Genomic DNA, 19,295 nt, shown 5'->3' with positions numbered 1-19,295 from the left:
CAGTGGTTGCCGGGAGGGCAAGTAATCAACAAGAGGAGTTTGTTGTTCTTACCAAGGGTCTGGCAGGTATCACTTGAGGCCCCTTCATGCACCAAAGGGAAAGATCTGCCAAGGGAACCGTGTGTTGAAGTCAACTAAGCCTCAATAATGCTTCCAAGAGCACTGCACCACTGCCTTCGGTCTCCATTTGTCTTTGTTTTCATGACTGACTGGACCCTTCCTGTTCACATCAATCTCCAGACACATTGTGATGCAATCAGTTAGATTTCCCACTTTCTCCATTATAATCATGTGTCAACCCAGCCTTTTATGATTTTTTTTTTTAGCACAAGTTTTTCAGGTTCCAAACTTTTGCAAGGAACGAAGTCTCTTGCTCGATTCCCACAATGGCTGAATTTTGCTGGTTTAACTCTGCCTTCGCTATACCAAGTTCTTAGGAGGCCACTCACCTTACTTATCCTCCATCTTCTGACAACCCAGTCCATAAAATCTGTTCTTAGTCAACATTTTCTTTATTATTCATCATGTCCTTTAGCCTTTAGCCCTGGCCCCGATTTTTGTTTAGAATCATCTTAAAAGACATCTTATTTGAAAACGTGCATCTGTAAGAAGAACTGTTGTTTTTCTAGTTTCTGAGGATGCCTGATAATTTCCCTATTTTTTAGCCTTCCAAAAGAAAGAAATATGTGCTTCTAATAAGCAGTGTTATGAAAAAAATTTACCTAAACATTAGTTGTCTTGAACATTTAGTTTCATGGGTGGTTTCACATGCAAAGAAATGGGGTTTGTCAGGGAGTTAATGTCATCCGAGTATGGCCTAGTGACTCAGCCCCAGTGGGCTTTCTCAAAGCCACCCAGATGGTATTCCCTCTCCCTTCTCCAGCTGTACTTACAGCCTATAGTCTTTGAAGGCAGAGCCCATGTCCCAGGCTTCTCCTTCATGGGGCTTTACAGCATGCATGGTATATGGTTGCTGGTGAAGAACCCCTGGTCCTTTAGTTGGTTGGTGCCAGAGTGTACCTTCTCTTCCTCCTGCCCCTCCTCTCCTGTTTTCTGCTTTCTCTTGTACAAAAGAGGAGGAAGAGTGGAAGGGAGGGGCAGGGGGAAGCTGGCCTCCTGTCAGATTGTCCTTCCCAGACCAAGGGAGGCCCAGATCCTTCCATCTGATCATGGTGTCTGGGCATGGAATCAAGGCATCACTTTCAGGGTGGGGCAGATGGAATGAAGGAGTGAGCCAAGGGGTGAACTGCGAGAGCATCTTAGGGAGAAACCAAATGCCAAGGCCTAGCTGACTTCCCAATAGGCCATCAGTCTGAATGGGAGATGATGGATGTAGGCCACTAGGCCAGAGGCTGAGGGAGGAAACTAGAGAAGGACTCTTCCAAGAGCAGGTTCTCTAGGTCCCTGGGGATCTCCAGTGCGGGTGACAGGGCAGGCAGTTGCTGGGGACTCTATAGGGTACAGAGTGTGTTAAAGACACTGTCATCACCTAGAGGATAGCTTCAGCTGCACATTTCAAAGGTGTGGCTGGTCCTCCAGAGGCAGGAGAGAAAAGGGCAGAGTGGAGGTCCCCATGTGTTTCTAGAGCTGCAAAGGGGTGCCTTAATCAGGAGCTGTCCATTTGTGTCCCCTCTCCAGCCTCACCCACAGACACCGCCAGAGAACTTAGCGGAATGTGTGGAGGAGGTCTCCCAAAGTCCAGAATTGCTCAAAATCAAGCTGAGACTTACTTCCAGAACCTCACCATATTCCTCTAACAAAGCCCCTCTACAGGGTACCCAGCCATCAGGGTACACTTTTGTTTGTGTTTGTTTGTTTTTAACAAATCACATCTCTGGGGCCAGAGTTCTGAAGGTAAACCAGCTCAAGAGGCAAAGTAGCAAACCAGATTCCTGCCAGGGGAACAGTTGAGTCAGTCAATGAGCCTTTTGCTTGGGAAGGGCCAGTCTTGCCAAACAAAGGGCAGAGTCAGTTCTGAAATCCTTCACAGGAAACAAAGCTTGTCTTCCCATTCTCATTCCAGAACATTCATATCTATTTCCTTCCTGGTAATGTAAAGGTAAAAATCAAATCTAGCTAATATATCCTTTGAAGGATGGTGTCTGCATGATTTGGTCCAAGCCAACAACCCCACACACAGGCAGACACGGACACGTATGCACTTAGGCCTACGCTCCCTCCATATATGAAGACTGTGGAAGGCATTCGGCTCTCCCAGAAATCAGAAAATGTGGATTCATTGATTTTGTTACCATTATATTCATGTTGGCTCTTGTGAAATGAATTCCCGTAGTCTGGACATTGAGAAACGTAGAGTTCTGGGCCCTCTGGCTACCAACTAGCTGTTTAAAAAGCCTTTCTGGGCCTCAGTGATCTCAGCGGCGGGGTTGGCGGGTGGTGGGGGACTCCTATGATGATTTGCAGCTCTTAATATCCACTGTTTTTTTAGCACTTACCTGCAAACTGAGCAGGCTGAAGCCACCTGAGGTTGGAGCTGGAGCATTTTACCTTCACCATGGAGGGAGGGATAAAGAGAATAAATAGAACAAGAGCCTCTAAAAACTCAGGACTTAAATACTTGCCTGAGTTGAAAGGATGTTTTCGTGTGTACACCTATAGGAGCTGGTTAATATCTTATTACTGTTAAACTGTACACAGGAAACCTTGACCTACTACTTAGCCCGGAGGACCCCAGCCCCATTTTCTTTATCCAGTCACAATTGAATGTTTGGAGGGAAATCGCCTAAATGATCTCCTCATGTCTTTTTATTTGAGAATAGTGAACTCCTGTGATGAATTTTCTACAGTCACATTTTGCTAGAGAATCACCTGTTTTGCCTTCTCAGTTCACACTGCCTTGTCTTCCTGTTGCATTTAAAAAGAAATTTTTAATTTAATTTGTTTCTTTTTTTTTATTGAGACAGGGTTTCCCTCTGTTGCCCAGGCTGGAGTGCAGTGGCACGATCTCAGCTCACTGCAGCCTCCGCCTCCCGGGCTCAAGCAACCCTCCTGCCTCAGCCTCCCAAGTAGATGGGACCACAGGCATGCACCACCATGCCCAACTAAATGTTTGTATTTTTTGTAGAGATGGGGTTTCACCATGTTGCCCAGGCTGGTCTCCAACTCCTGAGCGCAGGCAATCTCCCTGCTTCCGTCTCCCAAAGTGCTGGGCCTGTTGCATTTTTAAAAAACATTGTAGGCCCATGTGCAATACTTCATGAATCATTTGCGGGAGGGGTACAGTCTAGAGCTGCATAGAACCCTGGCCCTGATTTTTATTTAGAATTACCTGAAAGACATCCTGTTTGAAAATGTGGCATCTTTTCTCCTTTGAAAAAGCATGAAGGCTAAGTTTGATGGAACCAGAGAAAGTGAAGTCAGTAAAGGATTAAAAAAGAGGAAAACTTGTAAACCCTCTCTGCTAGTAAGCAAAGCAGGCACCTGGCCAGCACTGATCAAGAGTGGTAGATGCAAGACAGACAGCTCACAAACTGTTCCTTCCTTTCAAAACTGTGCCCCCAACTGCCTCTTCAACTGCCGGGTTTCCGAACAAAACTTCACACTTCTGTCTCTGTCCTTTGCCACATTCACACACATGCTTGCTGTGACCACACTTTTCATACACTGTCTGTTAGTGCAACATTTTCCTCTCTCCCTCCCCCGGTGCCCCTCTGCTCTGCTCTGTCACATTTCATGTGTCTGCTACATATCAAATGTGACACAACAGTAAAGGGATTTTTTTTCTTTGACCAGTAATCTTGGAAAATATGATGACTTGTAATTGTCGTTTTAAAATTTGGGGCCCTGTGGTTTGAGGCAAGGTCGCTGGGGTAACGGCCTCAGCGAAAGGAGGCTCATGTGAAATTGGTTATAGAAGTGTTCAGACCAGCAAGGAGTGAGGAAGATGTCCAGGGGTAGGCGTTGTTGGGACTTGGCTAGGAAGAATAAGGCCATGGGTTGTTGGCAGTTTTGTAAATAAGGAATGACAGGCATACTTCATTCTTCCGTGCATTCCTTTATTGTGTTTCAGATATTGCGTTTTTTACAAATTCAATGGTTGTGGTAACCCTATGTGGAGCAAACCTACTGGCGCCATTTTCCCCACAGCATGTGCTCACTTCATGTCTCCGTATTACATTTTGGTAATTCTCACAACATTTCAAACTTTTTCATTATTATTATGTCTGTTATGGGTAATCTGTGATCAGTGATCTTTGGCATTACTATTGTAATTGTTTTGAGGCACCATAAACTGTGCCCATATAAGACAGCAAACTTAATTGATCTATCTTGTGTGTGTTCTGACTACTCCATTGACCTACGATTCCCCATCTCTCTTCCTCTTCTTGGGCTTCACTATTTCCTGGGACACAGCAGTGTTGAAATGAGGCAAACTAACAGCCCTATGATAGCCTCTAAGTGTTCAAGTGAAAGGAAAAGCCACGCATCTCTCACTTTAAATCAAAAGCTAGAAATGATTGAGCTTAGTGAAGAAGTTATGTTGAAAGCTGAGACAGGCCAAAAGCTAGGCCTCTTGCACTAAACAGTTAGACAAGCTGTGAATGCAAAGGAAAAATTCGTGAAGGAAATTAAAAGTGCTACTCCAGTAAACACATGAATGATAAGAAAGTAAAACAACCTTATTGCCAGGCATGGTGGCTCACGTCTGTAATCTCAGCACTTTGGGAGGCCAAGATGGGAGGATCACTTGAGCCCAGCAGTTCGAGACCAATCTGGGCAACATAGTGAGACTCCATCTCAATCAATCAATCAATCAATCAATCAGTGACAGCCTTACTGATTATATGGAGAAAGTTTGAGTGGTCTGAATAGAAGATCAAACCAGCCACAACACTTCCTTAAGCCAAGGTCTAATTCAGAGCAAGGCCCTAATTCTATTCAAGTCTGTGAAGGCTGAGAGAGGTGAGGAAGCTGCAGAAGAAAAGTTAGAAGCCAGCAGAGGTTCGTTATTGAGGTTTAAGGAAAGACACCATCTCTATAACATAAAAATACAAGGTGAAGCAGCAAGTGCTGATGGAGAAGCTGCAGCAAGTTATCCAGAAGATCTCGCTTTGATGAAGGTGGCTACACTAAACAGATTTTCAGTTGATGAAACAGCCTTCCATTGAAAGAAGATATCATCTAGGACTTTCATAGCTAGAGAAGTTGATATCTGGCCTCAAAGCTTCAAAGGGCAGGCTGACTCTCTTGGTAGGGGCTAATGCATCTGGTGACTTTAAGTTGAAACTGGTGCTCATTTACCATTCTGAAAATCCTGGGGCACTTAAGAATTATGCTGCCAGACACGGCAGCTCACGCCTATAATCCCAGCACTTTGGGAGGCCAAGGCAGGAGGATCACTTGAGCCTAGGAGTTTGAGACCTGCCTGAGCAACATAGCAAGACTCCATCTCTACAAATAATAAACAAAACTAGCCAGTTGTGGTGGTGTATCGGGAGAACCTGCTCCCGATGTTTAACGTGGATTCTTTTCTATTTCCTGAGTGTCTCGGCTGGGTTGAGAAATAAAGGGAAAGAGCACAAGAGAGAGAAATTTAAAGGTGGGTGTTGGGGGGAGACATCACATGTCGGCATGATCCGTGATGTTCCCTGAGCCGTAAAACCAGCAAGTTTTTATTAGCGATTTTCAAAAGGGGAGGGAGTACACGAATAGGGTGTGGGTCACAGAGATCGTATACTTCACAAGGTAATAAAATATCACAAAGCAAATGGAGGCAGGGCGAGATCACAGGACCACAGGATGGGGCGAAATTAAAATTGCTAATGAAGTTTCCAGCACGCGTTGTCATTGATAACATCTTATCAGGAAACAGGGTTTGAGAGCAGATAACCTGTCTGACCAGAATTTATTAGGTGGGAATTTTCCTCCTCCTAATAAACCTGGGAGCACTACAGGATACTGGGGCTTATTTCATCCCTTCGGCTTCGACCATAAAAGACGGGACACCTTAAAAGGGGCTGTCTATAAGCCTACCTTCAGGGTGCATTCTCTTTCTCAGGGATGTTCCTTGCAGAGAAAAAGAATTCAGCAATATTTCTCCTATTTGCTTATGAAAGAGGAGAAATACAGCTCTGTTCCGTCCGGCTCACCGGCGGCCAGTTCAAAGTTACCTCTCTTGTTCCCTGAACATCGCTGTTATCCTGTTCTTTTTTTTTAAAGATGCCCAGATTTCATATTGTTCAAACACACATGCTCTACAAACAATTTGTGCAGTTGGTACAATCACAGGGTCCTGAGGCGACATTCATCTTCCTCAGCTTACAAAGAAGATGGCGGGATTAAGAGATTAAAGTAAAGACAGGCATAGGAAAACACAAGGGTATTGATTGGGGAAGTGATAAGTGTCCATGAAATCTTCACAATTTATGTTCAGAGATTACAGTAAAGACAGGTGTAAAAAATTATAAAAGTCTTAATTTGGGGAACTAATACATGTCCATGAAATCTTCACAATGTATGTTCTTCTGCCGCGGCTTCAGCCGGTCCCTCGGTTTAGAATCTCTGACAGTGATGTGCACCTGTGGCCTCAGCTACTTGGGAGGCTGAAGTGAGAGGATCTCTTGAGCCTGGGAGGTCAAGGGTGCAGTGAGCCGTGATCACGCCATTGCACTCCATCCTGGGTGACAGAGTGAGACCCTATCTCAAAAATAAAAACAACAACAAAAAAAGAATTATGCTAAGTCTACTCTGCCTCTGTTCTATAGATGGAAAAACAAAGCCTAGATGATAGCACATCTGTTTACAGCATGGTTTACTAAATATTTTAAGCCCACTGTTGACACCTACTGCTTAGAAAAAAAGATTCCTTTTAAAATATTACCGCTTATTGACAATTACTGCTTATTGACAATGCACCTTATTGAGTGACAATCTGGTCACTCAAGAGCTCTGATGGAGATGTATAAGAAGATGATTGCCATTTTCATTCCTGCTACTACAACATCCATTCTGCAGCCCATGGATCAGAGTCGTTTCAACTTTCAAGTCTTGTTATTTAAGAAATAAGGCTATAGCTGCCATGGATAGTGATTCCTCTGATGGATCTGTGGAAAGTCAATTGAAATAATTCTGGAAAGGGCTCACCATTCTAGATGCCAGTAAGAATATTTTTTATTCATGGGAGGAGGTCAAAATATCAACAGTAACAGGGGTTTGGAAGAAGTTGATTCCAACCCTCAGGGATGACTTTCAGGGGTTCAAGACTTCAGTGGATGAAATAACTGCAGATGTGGCAGAAATAGCAAGAGAACTAGAATTCGAAGTGGAGCCTAAAGATGTGACTGAATTGCTGCAATCTCATGATCAACCTTGAATAAATGAAGAGTTACTTCTTATGGATGAGCAAAGAAAGTGATTTCTTGAGATGGAATCTACTCCTGGTGAAGATGCTGTGAACATTGTTGAAATGACAACAAAGGATTTAGAATCTTACATATGCTTAGTTGATAAAGCAGTGGCAGAATTTGAGAGGATTGACTCCAGTATTGAAAGATGTTCTACTCTGGGTAAAATGCTATCAAATAGCATTGCATGATATAGAAAAATTTTTCACAAAAGGAAGTCAATCGATACGGCAAACTTCGTTGTTGTCTTATTTTAAGAAATTGCTACAGTCACCCCAACCTTCAACCACCACCACCCTGATCAGTCAGCTGCTGTCAACACTGAGGCAAGACTCTCCCCCAGCAAAAAGTTTACAACTCGCTGAAGGCTCAGATGATTGTTAGTTTTTTCTAGCAGTGAAGTATTTTTAAATTAAGGTACGTACATTGCTTTTTTAGACATGTTATCGCACACTGAATAAACTACAGTAAAGCATAAACATAACTTTTATATGCACCAGGAAACCAAAAAATTCTTGTGACTCGCTTTATTGCAGTGGTCTAAAATTGAGTTTGCAGTATCTCTGAGGTATGCCTGTACTCTGATTCTGAGGTAAAGGAAGGTTAACTGGCAGAACTTCACTGATACTTTTGTTAGGTAAACACACATCTGTCCCCAGTCTAATTAGCACAGTGACAGAGAAGGAAGGAAGAAAAAGAGTTAGTGGAGAGCTAGAAGGGGCAGGCAAAAGGGGAAAGAATAATTTGAGACCATGAGGCAGAAACACATCCATCCCACAGAGCACCTGTGTGTAAGGGCAGGTGGCTCTTAGAGCAGCTTTCTTTATTTTAATAAAGTATATTTCTCTGCACTCGTAGAGACAATACAGAAAAACGTTAAGAATGACACACACACACATACACACACACACACATGCACACACACATGCACACACATATGCACCCAGAATCAGAGATCACTGCTTTAAATTTCTTTCCTCTTTTTCTTTCTGTGTATGTTGCAGCCTAGTTGAGCTCATACTATAGCTGCAATTTGATATCCTTTTTTTCAGCTTTAACACAATACAGATCCCTGTGTTTTTATAAACTCCTTGTGTGTGGTTTCATGGCTGTGTGATAGTTTGTCTTGTGGAAATTTTCTGGCAGGATGGATCTCACGGTGGCCAACAGCACGCCTGTGGGTCAGACAGCCCTGTGCCTGATGCCTAGCCATGCCCCCAACCCCTTTTAGTAGCCTGGTTACCTCAAGAAATGACTTCATCTCTCGAAGCCTCAATTATTTCATCTGCAAAATGGGTATCATATCACTGTCACACAGGTTAAACAAGTCAGTACTTACTTCTGCTTATGAATTTAACTTCTCCTAAGAGGGAGGTCATATTATCACCATTTATAGATGAGAAGGTTCAGTTTGGTGAGGTCACTTGCCCCACGTCTGTGGGAAATAGTGGAAAGAGCCAGGATTTATAATGCCAGTAAAGTTCTGAACTCCCCCACCCCCAGCCTGCACCTAATGGAATAACTTGGCTTGAATCACCCAGCTGGTAAAAAACAAAGCTGATATGTTATTGAATCCAGAGCCTACATGCTATGATGCCCCCTGAGAAAGTTCCCTGTGGGTGTAATATTCTCTGGGTTTTATTTAAAACCATTTCTTTCCATGTTGCAGTGCTGCATCAGGCACTGATGGGTCAGGGCTGGTGATGGGTGGGTGCTTTGGCTGGTCCCCTTGGTAATGGTAATGTCACAGTAGTACATTTTCAGAGAGCAGAAGAGACTTCGTGGAGCTTTTTAAAAATCACAAGTATATGATGCCCAGAGAGGATGAGAAGTGTCAGCAGGGATGTGGATCTTCTGCTCAAACCCTCCCCCGTTCTCATCCTTCCTTCCTTCCTTAATGATTTTGATGTTGAGATAGTTCTCCCCTTGCCCTCGGTCCCTCTTCCTCCTAACACAGCTGTCTGAGAACAGTGCCCTGGCTGGATTCTTTGGCCATGGAATAATTTGCCAAGTCCAGTCTGATCATCTCTCTCCCACAGTCAATCCTGGGTGGCAAGAAAATGCTGGCTACTCTGGAACCAGTTCAGGGATGAATGCCATTGATTGCACTGCTGCCTCCATCACCTACAGAGTGACAGCGTGTGAGAAAAACAAATCACGGCTGATATGCAAAAAACAAAAAACAAAAACGAAACAAAAACAAACAAAAACAACAACAAAAAAATCCCTCTCTGTTCCAGTTTATAACGTGTACAATGAGTCTGTGGGATGTCTAACAAATGGACTGCCAGCCTCAGCATAGAAAGGGGCAAAAGACTTGCAACCTGATGTGGCTGCAGTGGGCCCTCAGCCTGCATTTTGTTGAAAGTCCTACATCCAGAGCAGATTCAATTTTGAATCTTTACAGTGACTCTTTTTGAATTGCATGGTTATTCAGCAGATTAAATCTTAATTGCAAATGCAGCTTCAGCGTAGGAGTACCATTGTGCTTGCTGGTTTCAGGCCATTTTTGCTGAGCCGTGCTTTTCCAGAAGGCTGTTACAAATTTAGAAAGGGGGAAATGGCGTTTCATTTGTCGATTGGAGTTTTGTTTTGCCGACTGGATTTATTGTAGTGTTTATTTAGAGGTGCCAAAAACTGACGTCCCTAGAGAGAGAATTGCTCAATTTTTTTGGAGAGGTTCTCTGAATTGTCCAAACCGCACTTAGAAAACAATGTCTGTGGTCCTTCTGTGAGAGGACAGGCTTGCCAACAGTCTCATGTGGTATAATTTTTATTAATTTTTCAGAGACCCAAGAAGCCACCGCCTCCATCCGCTCCTGTCGTCAAACAAGGGGCAGGTAATGTACCTTTCAGTTCCATCAAATAAAATGTGCATCTTTCTTTTTGCATATATTCAAATCATCCTCAGTGTAGAGTTCAGGATTCCTGGTTCAAGTGCCATAGATTGACAACTTGGGAAGTTACGATTTGATCTCAGCAGGCAGGTTTTAAAGATACTTCTGTTTTTCCTAAAAGATAAACATACCGTTAAAATGTGACCCTGATATAGTGTAAAAATCTAGGCTCCCAAAGAGAATGATCCGAAAGAATTTAAAGAAAAAACAAGTTTGGGTTTTTTAAGTAAACAGCTTTTGAGGAGAAAAGAACTTAATTGCCCTGTTTCACCTGTGCCCCGTTGAAGGTCAGCTTAGGGAAGATTGTTTCCCACGGGTCATAGCATTGTTGTGCATGTACAGTGTTGCTGAATTTTCAGTGTCTGTCCCATGCGGTTAACCAAAATCTGTACTGACTTCACTTACGCCTCAAGAAAAAGATGTTTTTCTAGCAATACTTTTCCTCATGATTCTTTTTTAATTTTGAAGAGTCTGATTCACTTTTTTTTCTGTGTAGTTCAGATAGTCAGGTTGAATAATATAGGAAGAATTGATGTTGAACATTTGGTAGCTCGTTTCACACCAGATTCTCATATATAAAAAGATATTTCATATTTCCCAGTAGAACTCCTCTTTATAATAGTTAAAATTAATTATAGGGAAAAATTCCTCCATGAATAATTAGTTAAGTAGCATTTTAAAAAATTAACAACTAAAATAGAAGAGAAGGGGTATTTTTAGTTCTACACATTCACAATTATGATATTTCTATAACAGTTAAACTATGAATAAGTTTCCAGATTGGTTTATTTATAAACTTAGTAAGAAGTGATTTTTAAGTTCTTTTGGGCCACCAAGTTAGGAGGAAAAGCTTGACCCCAAATTCCTTTCCCATTCCCTTTGGCATAGTTGAGAATTATAGCGATTAAGCCCTGAAATTGGATGTTAATTACATCTTTTGCTCCGCCCCCATCCTTGTTTGCATTGAGCAGTTTCATTTTGCCACCTAGTGGTTCTGGCCATATATTTTATTGTGCTGAAATTGAAGCAAGCTATTTATTTGCTTTCCTCTGAAGACCCCTTTCCCTGTAGGCCTTGGTAATTGATCAGAGACCGTGGAGCTTAGTTGAGGAGTCCAAGGCTCAGGCAGTCTAGAATGTAGCTAAGATTGGATTCTTCAGTATAGTAGGATTGTCAGTTCCTTCTGTGTCTCTAGGAGTGATACTGACTTCATTATTGTTAGGTGAGTAGATTGTAGCATGGTAGGCAAATTCTTACTCTTTTAAAACAATTTTACCAAAGTTTATGATGGGTCTCTGTGGGGCAAAGCAAGATGGCATTTAATCTTCATAGATTACTGCTCATTTATCTTGCCTGAATGATCTTGGGAACTCCTTTGTAATGGGGAGATAGATATTCATATTTTCTCCATCATCAACTTTCCTCGTGTTTGATTATTTTACCAGAAAAAAATCAGATATGAAATTGACAGAAATGAGATGCAGTGATTAATTTGTAGTGAGTCATTAAGAGGAATTAAATAAAGGGTGTGTTTGGTGGATTTTTTTAAACATCTTTTTTCCTCTGAGGTTGTGTAATTGAGATTTCTAGTACCAAGCACCCATCTTTGGAACTGGTCGTGTAAAGAGTTTGTTAAGAACTCAACCCAGTCCATACATAAGAGGAGTACTTTTGACTGGTTTGTGCTTTAGCTATTTCTCAAGTGCTCTTACATGCCTGAGGCCACTGGCGCCAATGAGAAAACCCCAGGTAAGGGAGCAGCTGCAGTCCATGTGGGTAAAGACTAAATGCTAAGTGGTACATTTGAAAAAATGTAATACTTGAAGGACCCCAAATTTGGTGGCATAAAACAACAACCTTCTTATGTTCATGGATTCTGTGGGTCAAGAACAGGTCATGGCTGGGATGGCTTGTCTCTGCTCCATCATATCTGGGACCTCAGCTGGGAATACTGAACTAGCTGAAGCTGGAGGATCCACTTCGAGGATGAATGTTTCCCTCACATGTCTGGCTCCCCTTGGCAAGGGTGCCTGGAAGGCTGGGCTCAGCTGGGGCTATAGGCTAGAGCATCTATATGTGGCCTCTCCAGGGTAGTGGACTTCTTACATGGAGGTTCAGTATTCCAGCAAGTAAAGCATAAACTACAGGGACTTTTATGACTCAACTTTGGAAGTTACGTGGTTTCATTCCTGCCACTGATCGAAGCAGTCATAAGCCCACCCACATTCCTGGCAAGGGGCTGTAGACTTCACCTCTTACTGGGAGGAGTATCAGATAATTCCAGGCCCTATTTTAAAATGGCTACAAAATGGGATCCAGATTCCTATGAAACCCCCTTTTATTGGTAGAACACAACTTTCAGTGGCCCCTTATTTGTAAAGTTTGATAATTGACATTTATTTATACACATTCTCCACCCCCACCCAGTGATTTCCTGTGACTATATTGATGCCTAAGGAAATCAGGTTAAAATATCAGAAAATATTATTAGTGGTGTTCTTATAAATTAAGGATACATAGGCAGGTGAGCTTAATGACATAGGCCAGAAATGACTTCTGCTGTGTTTCTAAACAGTTCGTGTTTGCCAGGTAATGCTAACACTCAACTCGGGAAAAAAATGTACTGACTTTGCTCTACCTGATAAAGATTTAAATGCTGGTGTGTCTAATAATTGAATAGAGAAAACATTTTCTGATCACTATTACCCTTTCCCTCCTAGGCACCACTGAGAGAAAACATGAAATTAAAAAGATACCTCCTGAAAGGCCAGAAATGCTTCCAAACAGAACAGAAGAAAAAGGTATGAAATCAATTCTTCATTGGCACTTCTAGAACAGCAAGAGCTGAAGCTGTCTGTTACACAGCTAGTCCAGAATACCACAGAATTTGGTTTTCCTTTGGAATATGGTGACCATGGTTTTGTTTTGATTGCTTTTACAAATCCTATTGCTAAGGAAGTAGGAGAGGGTTATGTGGTACTTCGTGGGACCAGAATTTCTCATCATATGAAAAATTACCAGTCTAGTCAATTAACACATCGCTGCTGTTTCCTGATGTCTCTACCGCGGCCACCCTCTCCGCACCCTGAAGTCGGGTGTAAGTTCCTTTAGAGCCTGGTATATATCTGTCAGTTTCCACTTAGCCTGTCCTTCATGCCTAGTGTCCCAAGGTGCTCATTCACTGTTGATGGATGGATTTGGCTTAGTGAAATTCACATCCAGAGAAATAAACAAATGAAAGCTCTTTTCTTTGGTCACTCATGGACCCTTGACTCTGGTTAATGTTATTACAGACAAGTGTCCTTGGTCAAGGATATTGGAGGAGGGGAGGGTGGCATGGTAATACTGGGAAAAGCAGCTTGGTCCCCGGAGTCTTCTGAAGGTGGTCAGGAGTGTCACTGGCAGGGAAGTAGCTTAATGTGTGTCCTGCAGTCAGGTTTATGAACGTGTTTGACTCCTACCATTTTGAGAGTCTCTCCCAAAGAAATCTGCATACTGTAGAAGGACTCATTATATTAGGTGTCTAGGATTGATTGATCACACATTTTTATGGGAAAAGTGCTAAGTTATTATGAACAGGAGGCTGAGCAAATTCCATTTTAAAAAGCATTTATTTTTAAGTCACAAGAGAAATGCTGAATTAATGAATGTAATTATTTGGAGGTGCTCCTTGGTGGTCTCGTGAAATTTTATTGTGAAATTTAGTATTTCATATCAGCCTGCCAAAAATTGTACCAACATTGCAAGCTCTTAAGAAGCTATACCTCTTTCTTTCGCAGTGAGCAGTTAGAACTTGACTTGTGGAACCTCATTGTGAAGGCCAGGTCTGTGTCACAGATTGATGAAAAAAACAGGCATTGAATATATACCATATGAATAACTCTTTGTATAAAAGCGTTGGTATGGCCGGGCACAGTGGCTCACACCTGTAATCCCAGCACTTTGGGAGGCTGAGGCGGGAGGACTGCTTGAGCCCAGGAGTTCAAGACCAGCCTGGGCAACATAGCAAGACCCTGTCTCTACCAAAAAAAAAAAAAAAAAAAATTAGCCAGGCCTGGTGGCCTGTGTCCATAGTCCCAACTACTTTGGGAGGCTGAGGTGGAAGGATCGCTTGAGTCTGGAGATCAAGACTGCTGTGAGCTGTGATCACGCCACTGTACCCCAGCCTGAGCAACAGAGTGAGACCCTGTCTCAAAAAAAAAAAAAAAAAAAAAGTGTGTGGTGTGAATTAACCAGACACTACCCTCTGTCTTCATGGAGGATACGTGGCTAGTTTCTGGGTAATAGCCAGTCTCCGTGATAGGGACACTTCCTGTACTAGTCCATGCTGACCTATGGACTAGGCTTACATGTGAACAACCACCCTAGTTGGCTGACCAAGCGGCCCCACATTGCTGGTTCCTTCCCCTCCCATGATCCCTTGTTCTATGCCACAATGGGTCAGGGAGGCAGAATCCCTGGTCAGATGCAATAGGGAAGCCAGGGAATCAGCCCTACCCGGAGACTTGGTCTCCCTGTTGGGTCAGCACAAACTGCCTTTTCCATTCATCCTGCAGGCTGCTGGAGTTCCTGTCCTGCTGCAACAGGAGAAATGTCCCCTGCTTTGCATTTCAACAGAGCCCTTCCTCCTCTGGCCCCTGGGTGCCATAATATGAGTTCCCAGCATTCCTGATTGGAGCATATTTCCCCACATTGTGGGGATGAGCACAATAATACCTGATGGGTTTATTTTTATTTTATTTTTTTAGAGACAGGGTCTTGCTCTGTCACCCAGCCTGGAGTGCAGTGGTACGATTGTAGCTCACTGCAGCCTCGAACTTGTGGGCTCAAGCAATCCTCCTGCCTCAGCCTCCTGAGTAGCTGGGACTACAGGTGTGTGCCACCATGCCCGGCTAGTTTTTGTAGAGATGGTGTTTTACTATTGCCCAGGCTGGTCTCGAACTCCTGGCCTCAAGTGATCCTTCTACCTTGCCCTCCCAAAGCTCTGGGATTATAGATATAAGCCACCGCACCCAGCCCTGATGGATTTTTTTAACCTTTTGCCAACCATCTGGGGACCCAAACAACATGAGTCTGTGTTTGCAAGTAAAAGTTGTCCTGAGTACCATCTTACAAGTAAGCATGGGGAACCTGCATATAGTCCAATGGGCAACTCTCTAAAGTTCCATCTTTATCAAGAAGAATGTGGCTGTATGCTTTTTATACCATGCACGGAGCAAGGCTAGTTGGGAACAGAAAATATGAGGTTGTCACTGAACACTGCCCCGTTCGGCCAACAGATCTGGCTTCAACTTCATTCTAATAGCTCTGACTCCAAAAAGCCTTGGAAACCATATACCTGTGAAGTCCTAGTTTGCCTTCCAAGTTCAAACTGTACACAAGAAGAATCCAGAACTCATTGTTCCCTGAAATGCTCTCCCTTTTATTGACTCATGGCCCTTTTCAGAGGCCACCCTGAGACATGTCAGGCCTCTTTCCTTACCATAGCCAGCAGGTCCCGTGGGCCACTGACCAAACCCCTCAGCCCTCTGCTGAGCCCTGACTCCATGCCAGCACCACATACGGCTCTGAGGAGTTGACCAGACCTAGGCCCTCCCCTCAGGAGCTGTCAGCCTACAGGCCGTACCAAACATGCAAACACCCAGAAAGTGTCTGAGCATGTTTGTAAAGTGCTGCCCTGTAATGCTCAGGTAAGGAAGGAAGGAAGTCTGCCTTTGAGCTGTTGGGAAGGGAACGTGACAGTGTCACGTTTCAGCCAGGCTTCGAAGGAAGAACTGGAGTATGCTGAAGGTGGGCAGTGGCCAGAAGGGCGCTTCAGGCAGAAGGACCAGCATGAGTGAAGGTGTGCAAGGGAGGGAACAGTGAGCTCTGTGGGACTTCTTCTAACCTGACAAAGAATAAGTGGTGCTCTTGGCCTTCCACATTCACCTTCAGAAATAGCATCGGTGATTTTTTTTTTTTTTTTAAGCAGGAAATGAGTGATCTGCATCTAAGTACTGTCACTTACACTAGATCTATCTGTTTTCTTTAAACAATGATTTAAAGAAAGACCAGAGAGAGAGCCAAAACTGGATTTACAGAAGCCCTCCGTTCCTGCCATACCACCAAAAAAGCCTCGGCCACCTAAGACCAATTCTCTCAGCAGACCTGGCGCACTGCCCCCGAGAAGGCCAGAGCGACCGGTGGGTCCACTGACACACACCAGGTACTCCTGCGCTTTCACCTCTGGCGTGGGTGTGGGGCGGCTCTGGAAGGAACACAGGAGGGGAACTGACTGCCACAGACCTTGGGAGGAAAGGAGAAGAGAAGCGGGGCTCATGCTTTCCTCTTACATCCTCCAGCAAAATTATCTGAAGACACCCGCCACTTCTGTCCTTGCTGCTGCACTCGGGCAGAAGTGAGTGTGAGGTTGAGGGGTGCAGTGTGGGTTTCAGGATTAGCAGATGAGAACTGGGTACCCAGCATTTAGGCCCTACTGACACATAGGGGTTTTTCCTGGGCCTCATTAGAAGCAAGGCCAACTGCCCTTCAGCCTGGAAATGCAGGTGGCGTGTCCCTCTTTTTCCCCCTGGATGTTGTGCTGGCCTCAAGTATGTACATCTCATGTGTGGCTACGACCCCTGACCCTCACTGCTCTGCAGGGCTTCTTTCCATAGCCCAGGCTCCCTGTGCTCTTCACTGTACAGCCTATTGTGGAACCCAGATCCGGGAATGTCTCTAGCTCTAAGACCCTCAAAGGCTGGGGACATGCTTTATGCAGGCATGTGTTCCGAGATGTGCTTGACAGAATGAAAATTCATTCGCCAGCTGGTTGGATGCATGTGTTCCGTGAAATCAGAGTTGGACATTGTGTGTTCCAGACCTGAGATACCTACCACAGAGCAAGGAACTGTTGAATTCTCTCCATAAGTTCATTGCCAGAACTTTCTACCATAATATTAAAATATATGTGTATTATACGTGTTGGTGCAACACTCCAGGGCAGGCCAGTGACCCAGAGGTCTTTAGGTGTGCATGTCAACACACAGTCACTGAATTTTTGTTCTTATGAGCTAAGTTGGCATGGTGAAAGTTGCATGGGCTTCACAGTTCTTGTGTTGGAGTGAGACAGACCTCTGGGCTGGAATCTCAGCCCACCTCATTCATGGGAGGAGTAGGAGCTTGGCTATACTATCCTCTCACCTCACTTTTTTCATCTGTAAATAGAGGATGATAATGGAATGCACCTAAATAATTCCCAAGTATGGAAATCAACATTATTTTCATTGTTATTTTGATTATTGCCTATTGAAGTAGGCACGCTGCAGTAAGACAAAAATAGCTCATTTACTTTTTTTAAAGACAAATTTTAATTAGTGGTAAAATACACGCAATGTAAAAATTACCATCCTAACCATTTTAAGTGCACTGTTCAGTGGCATTAAGTACGTTCACGTTGTTGTACAACCATTTCCAGAACTCTTTCCATCTTGTAAATCTGAAATTCTGTACCCTTTAAACAGTGACTCCTCATTTACCCCCCCTCCCAGCCCCTGCCAGCCACCATTCTACTTTCTGTCTCTATGGATTTGACTACTCCAGGTACCTCAGTAAGTGGAATCATACAGGATTCATCTTCTTTTTTTATTTTTTATTTTTTTTGAGGCAGAATTCCACTCTTGTTGCCCAGGCTGGAGTGCAATGGCGCGATCTCAGCTCACCGCAACCTCCGCCTCCCAGGTTCAAGGGATTCACCTGCCCCAGCCTCCCAAGTAGCTGGACTACAGGCATGCACCACCGTGCCTGGCTAATTTTGTATTTTTAGTAGAGACCGGGTTTCTCCATGTTGGTCAGGCTGGTCTCAAACTCCCGACCCCACGTGATTCGCCCGCCTTGGGCCTCCCAAAGTGCTGGGATTACAGGTATGAGCCACTGTGCCTGGCGGATTCATCCTTTTGTGACTGGCTTATTTCTCTTAGCATGATGTCTTCAACATTCATCGGTATTGTAGTATGGCTCATTTGCTTTTCATAACAATGACAACAACAAAAACACAACTCCCAGGCTCAAATATAGAGGCAGGTCACAATGTGGTTGTGTGGGAGGCTGGCTGACCAGTCGATACAGAGCTGTGGTCATCTCAGGTGCGTGTGAGCCTATTTGAGTAGCAGCTGGTTCACCTGTGTCATTCTACAGGCATCTCCCAAGGTCCAGTCCAACAACTGCCTCCATGTGACACCCCCTGTTGAGTTGGTGAGGCCTCTCCATGCTCCACCCTCTCCTATGAACTGACAATAGAAGGTTCTTTGCACACGCGCATATTGGGGCCACTTGACAGTCTTGATGACCTTAGCAAGGACCATTTCAGTGGTGTGGTCAGCCCAGAAACTAGTATATCAGAAGAAAAAGCTTATGTAAACCAAAGTGCTTCCAAAAAGAATATGAGCTATACAAATGGGGAAGATGTGGAGCAGCAAAGGTTGCACATCGCAAAGGAGAGCCTGAAGCCATGCCCTGGCAGATCCTATTAGTCTCCCAGGGGCTACAAACATTTCCATTAGCTCAATAACAATTTCCAAAATATTCCTGCTGCTCTTTCTAACAATCTGATTGAAGACAAGTGGAATTCCAACTGCTGCTTTGCCTTCTAGAGCTTCTTGCAACTCTCTGGTTATAGGATAGGTACAGGCTTTGCAAGCCTGAGGGGAAACGTGTCATCACCACCAAACTTCTGGGCTCACGGAGGTCCCATTTGCCTCCTTCCTCTGCTTATCTCTTTTCTGCCTCTGGGTCTCCCAGTATCCAGTGGTTAGTTAGAAGTCCAGGACATGAAGGGAGATGCATGAGAGAGATTTGTGAAGCCAGTGGAAGATGTAATTGTTCTTAACAGTGCGTACCATCTGAGCAGCCTGGGAGAGGGTGGTCAGCCCCCAGCCCTACATATACCCTATGACTGCCTAGCTCCCTAGACACTGATTTGCAGGAGGGTGTAGGGGAGGAAAGCCCTGAGATTCCTGCTTAGCCAGTTTAAGGGAGGGCAGTGCCTGCTCTTACT

The 19,295-nt window shown here is 44.0% G+C and overlaps 1 protein-coding gene across 5 annotated transcripts in view; it reads left to right on the top strand.

The window, feature by feature from the left end:
- Positions 1 to 19,295, top strand: part of SH3KBP1 (SH3 domain containing kinase binding protein 1) — a 370,029-nt gene that overhangs the window by 294,584 nt on the left and 56,150 nt on the right. For all 5 annotated transcript variants that reach the window (XM_010389057.2, XM_010389053.2, XM_010389055.2 and 2 more), the window contains 3 exons: positions 10,153 to 10,204; positions 12,982 to 13,062; positions 16,307 to 16,466. In XM_010389057.2, the coding sequence (XP_010387359.1) occupies positions 10,153 to 10,204; positions 12,982 to 13,062; positions 16,307 to 16,466 (293 nt within the window). The remainder of the gene's footprint in view (positions 1 to 10,152; positions 10,205 to 12,981; positions 13,063 to 16,306; positions 16,467 to 19,295) is intronic.

This window comes from Rhinopithecus roxellana, chromosome 7, assembly GCF_007565055.1.
Source record: "Rhinopithecus roxellana isolate Shanxi Qingling chromosome 7, ASM756505v1, whole genome shotgun sequence".
In the NCBI taxonomy this organism is placed as follows: domain Eukaryota; kingdom Metazoa; phylum Chordata; class Mammalia; order Primates; family Cercopithecidae; genus Rhinopithecus; species Rhinopithecus roxellana.
This window is presented reverse-complemented; position numbering and strand designations above follow the sequence as displayed.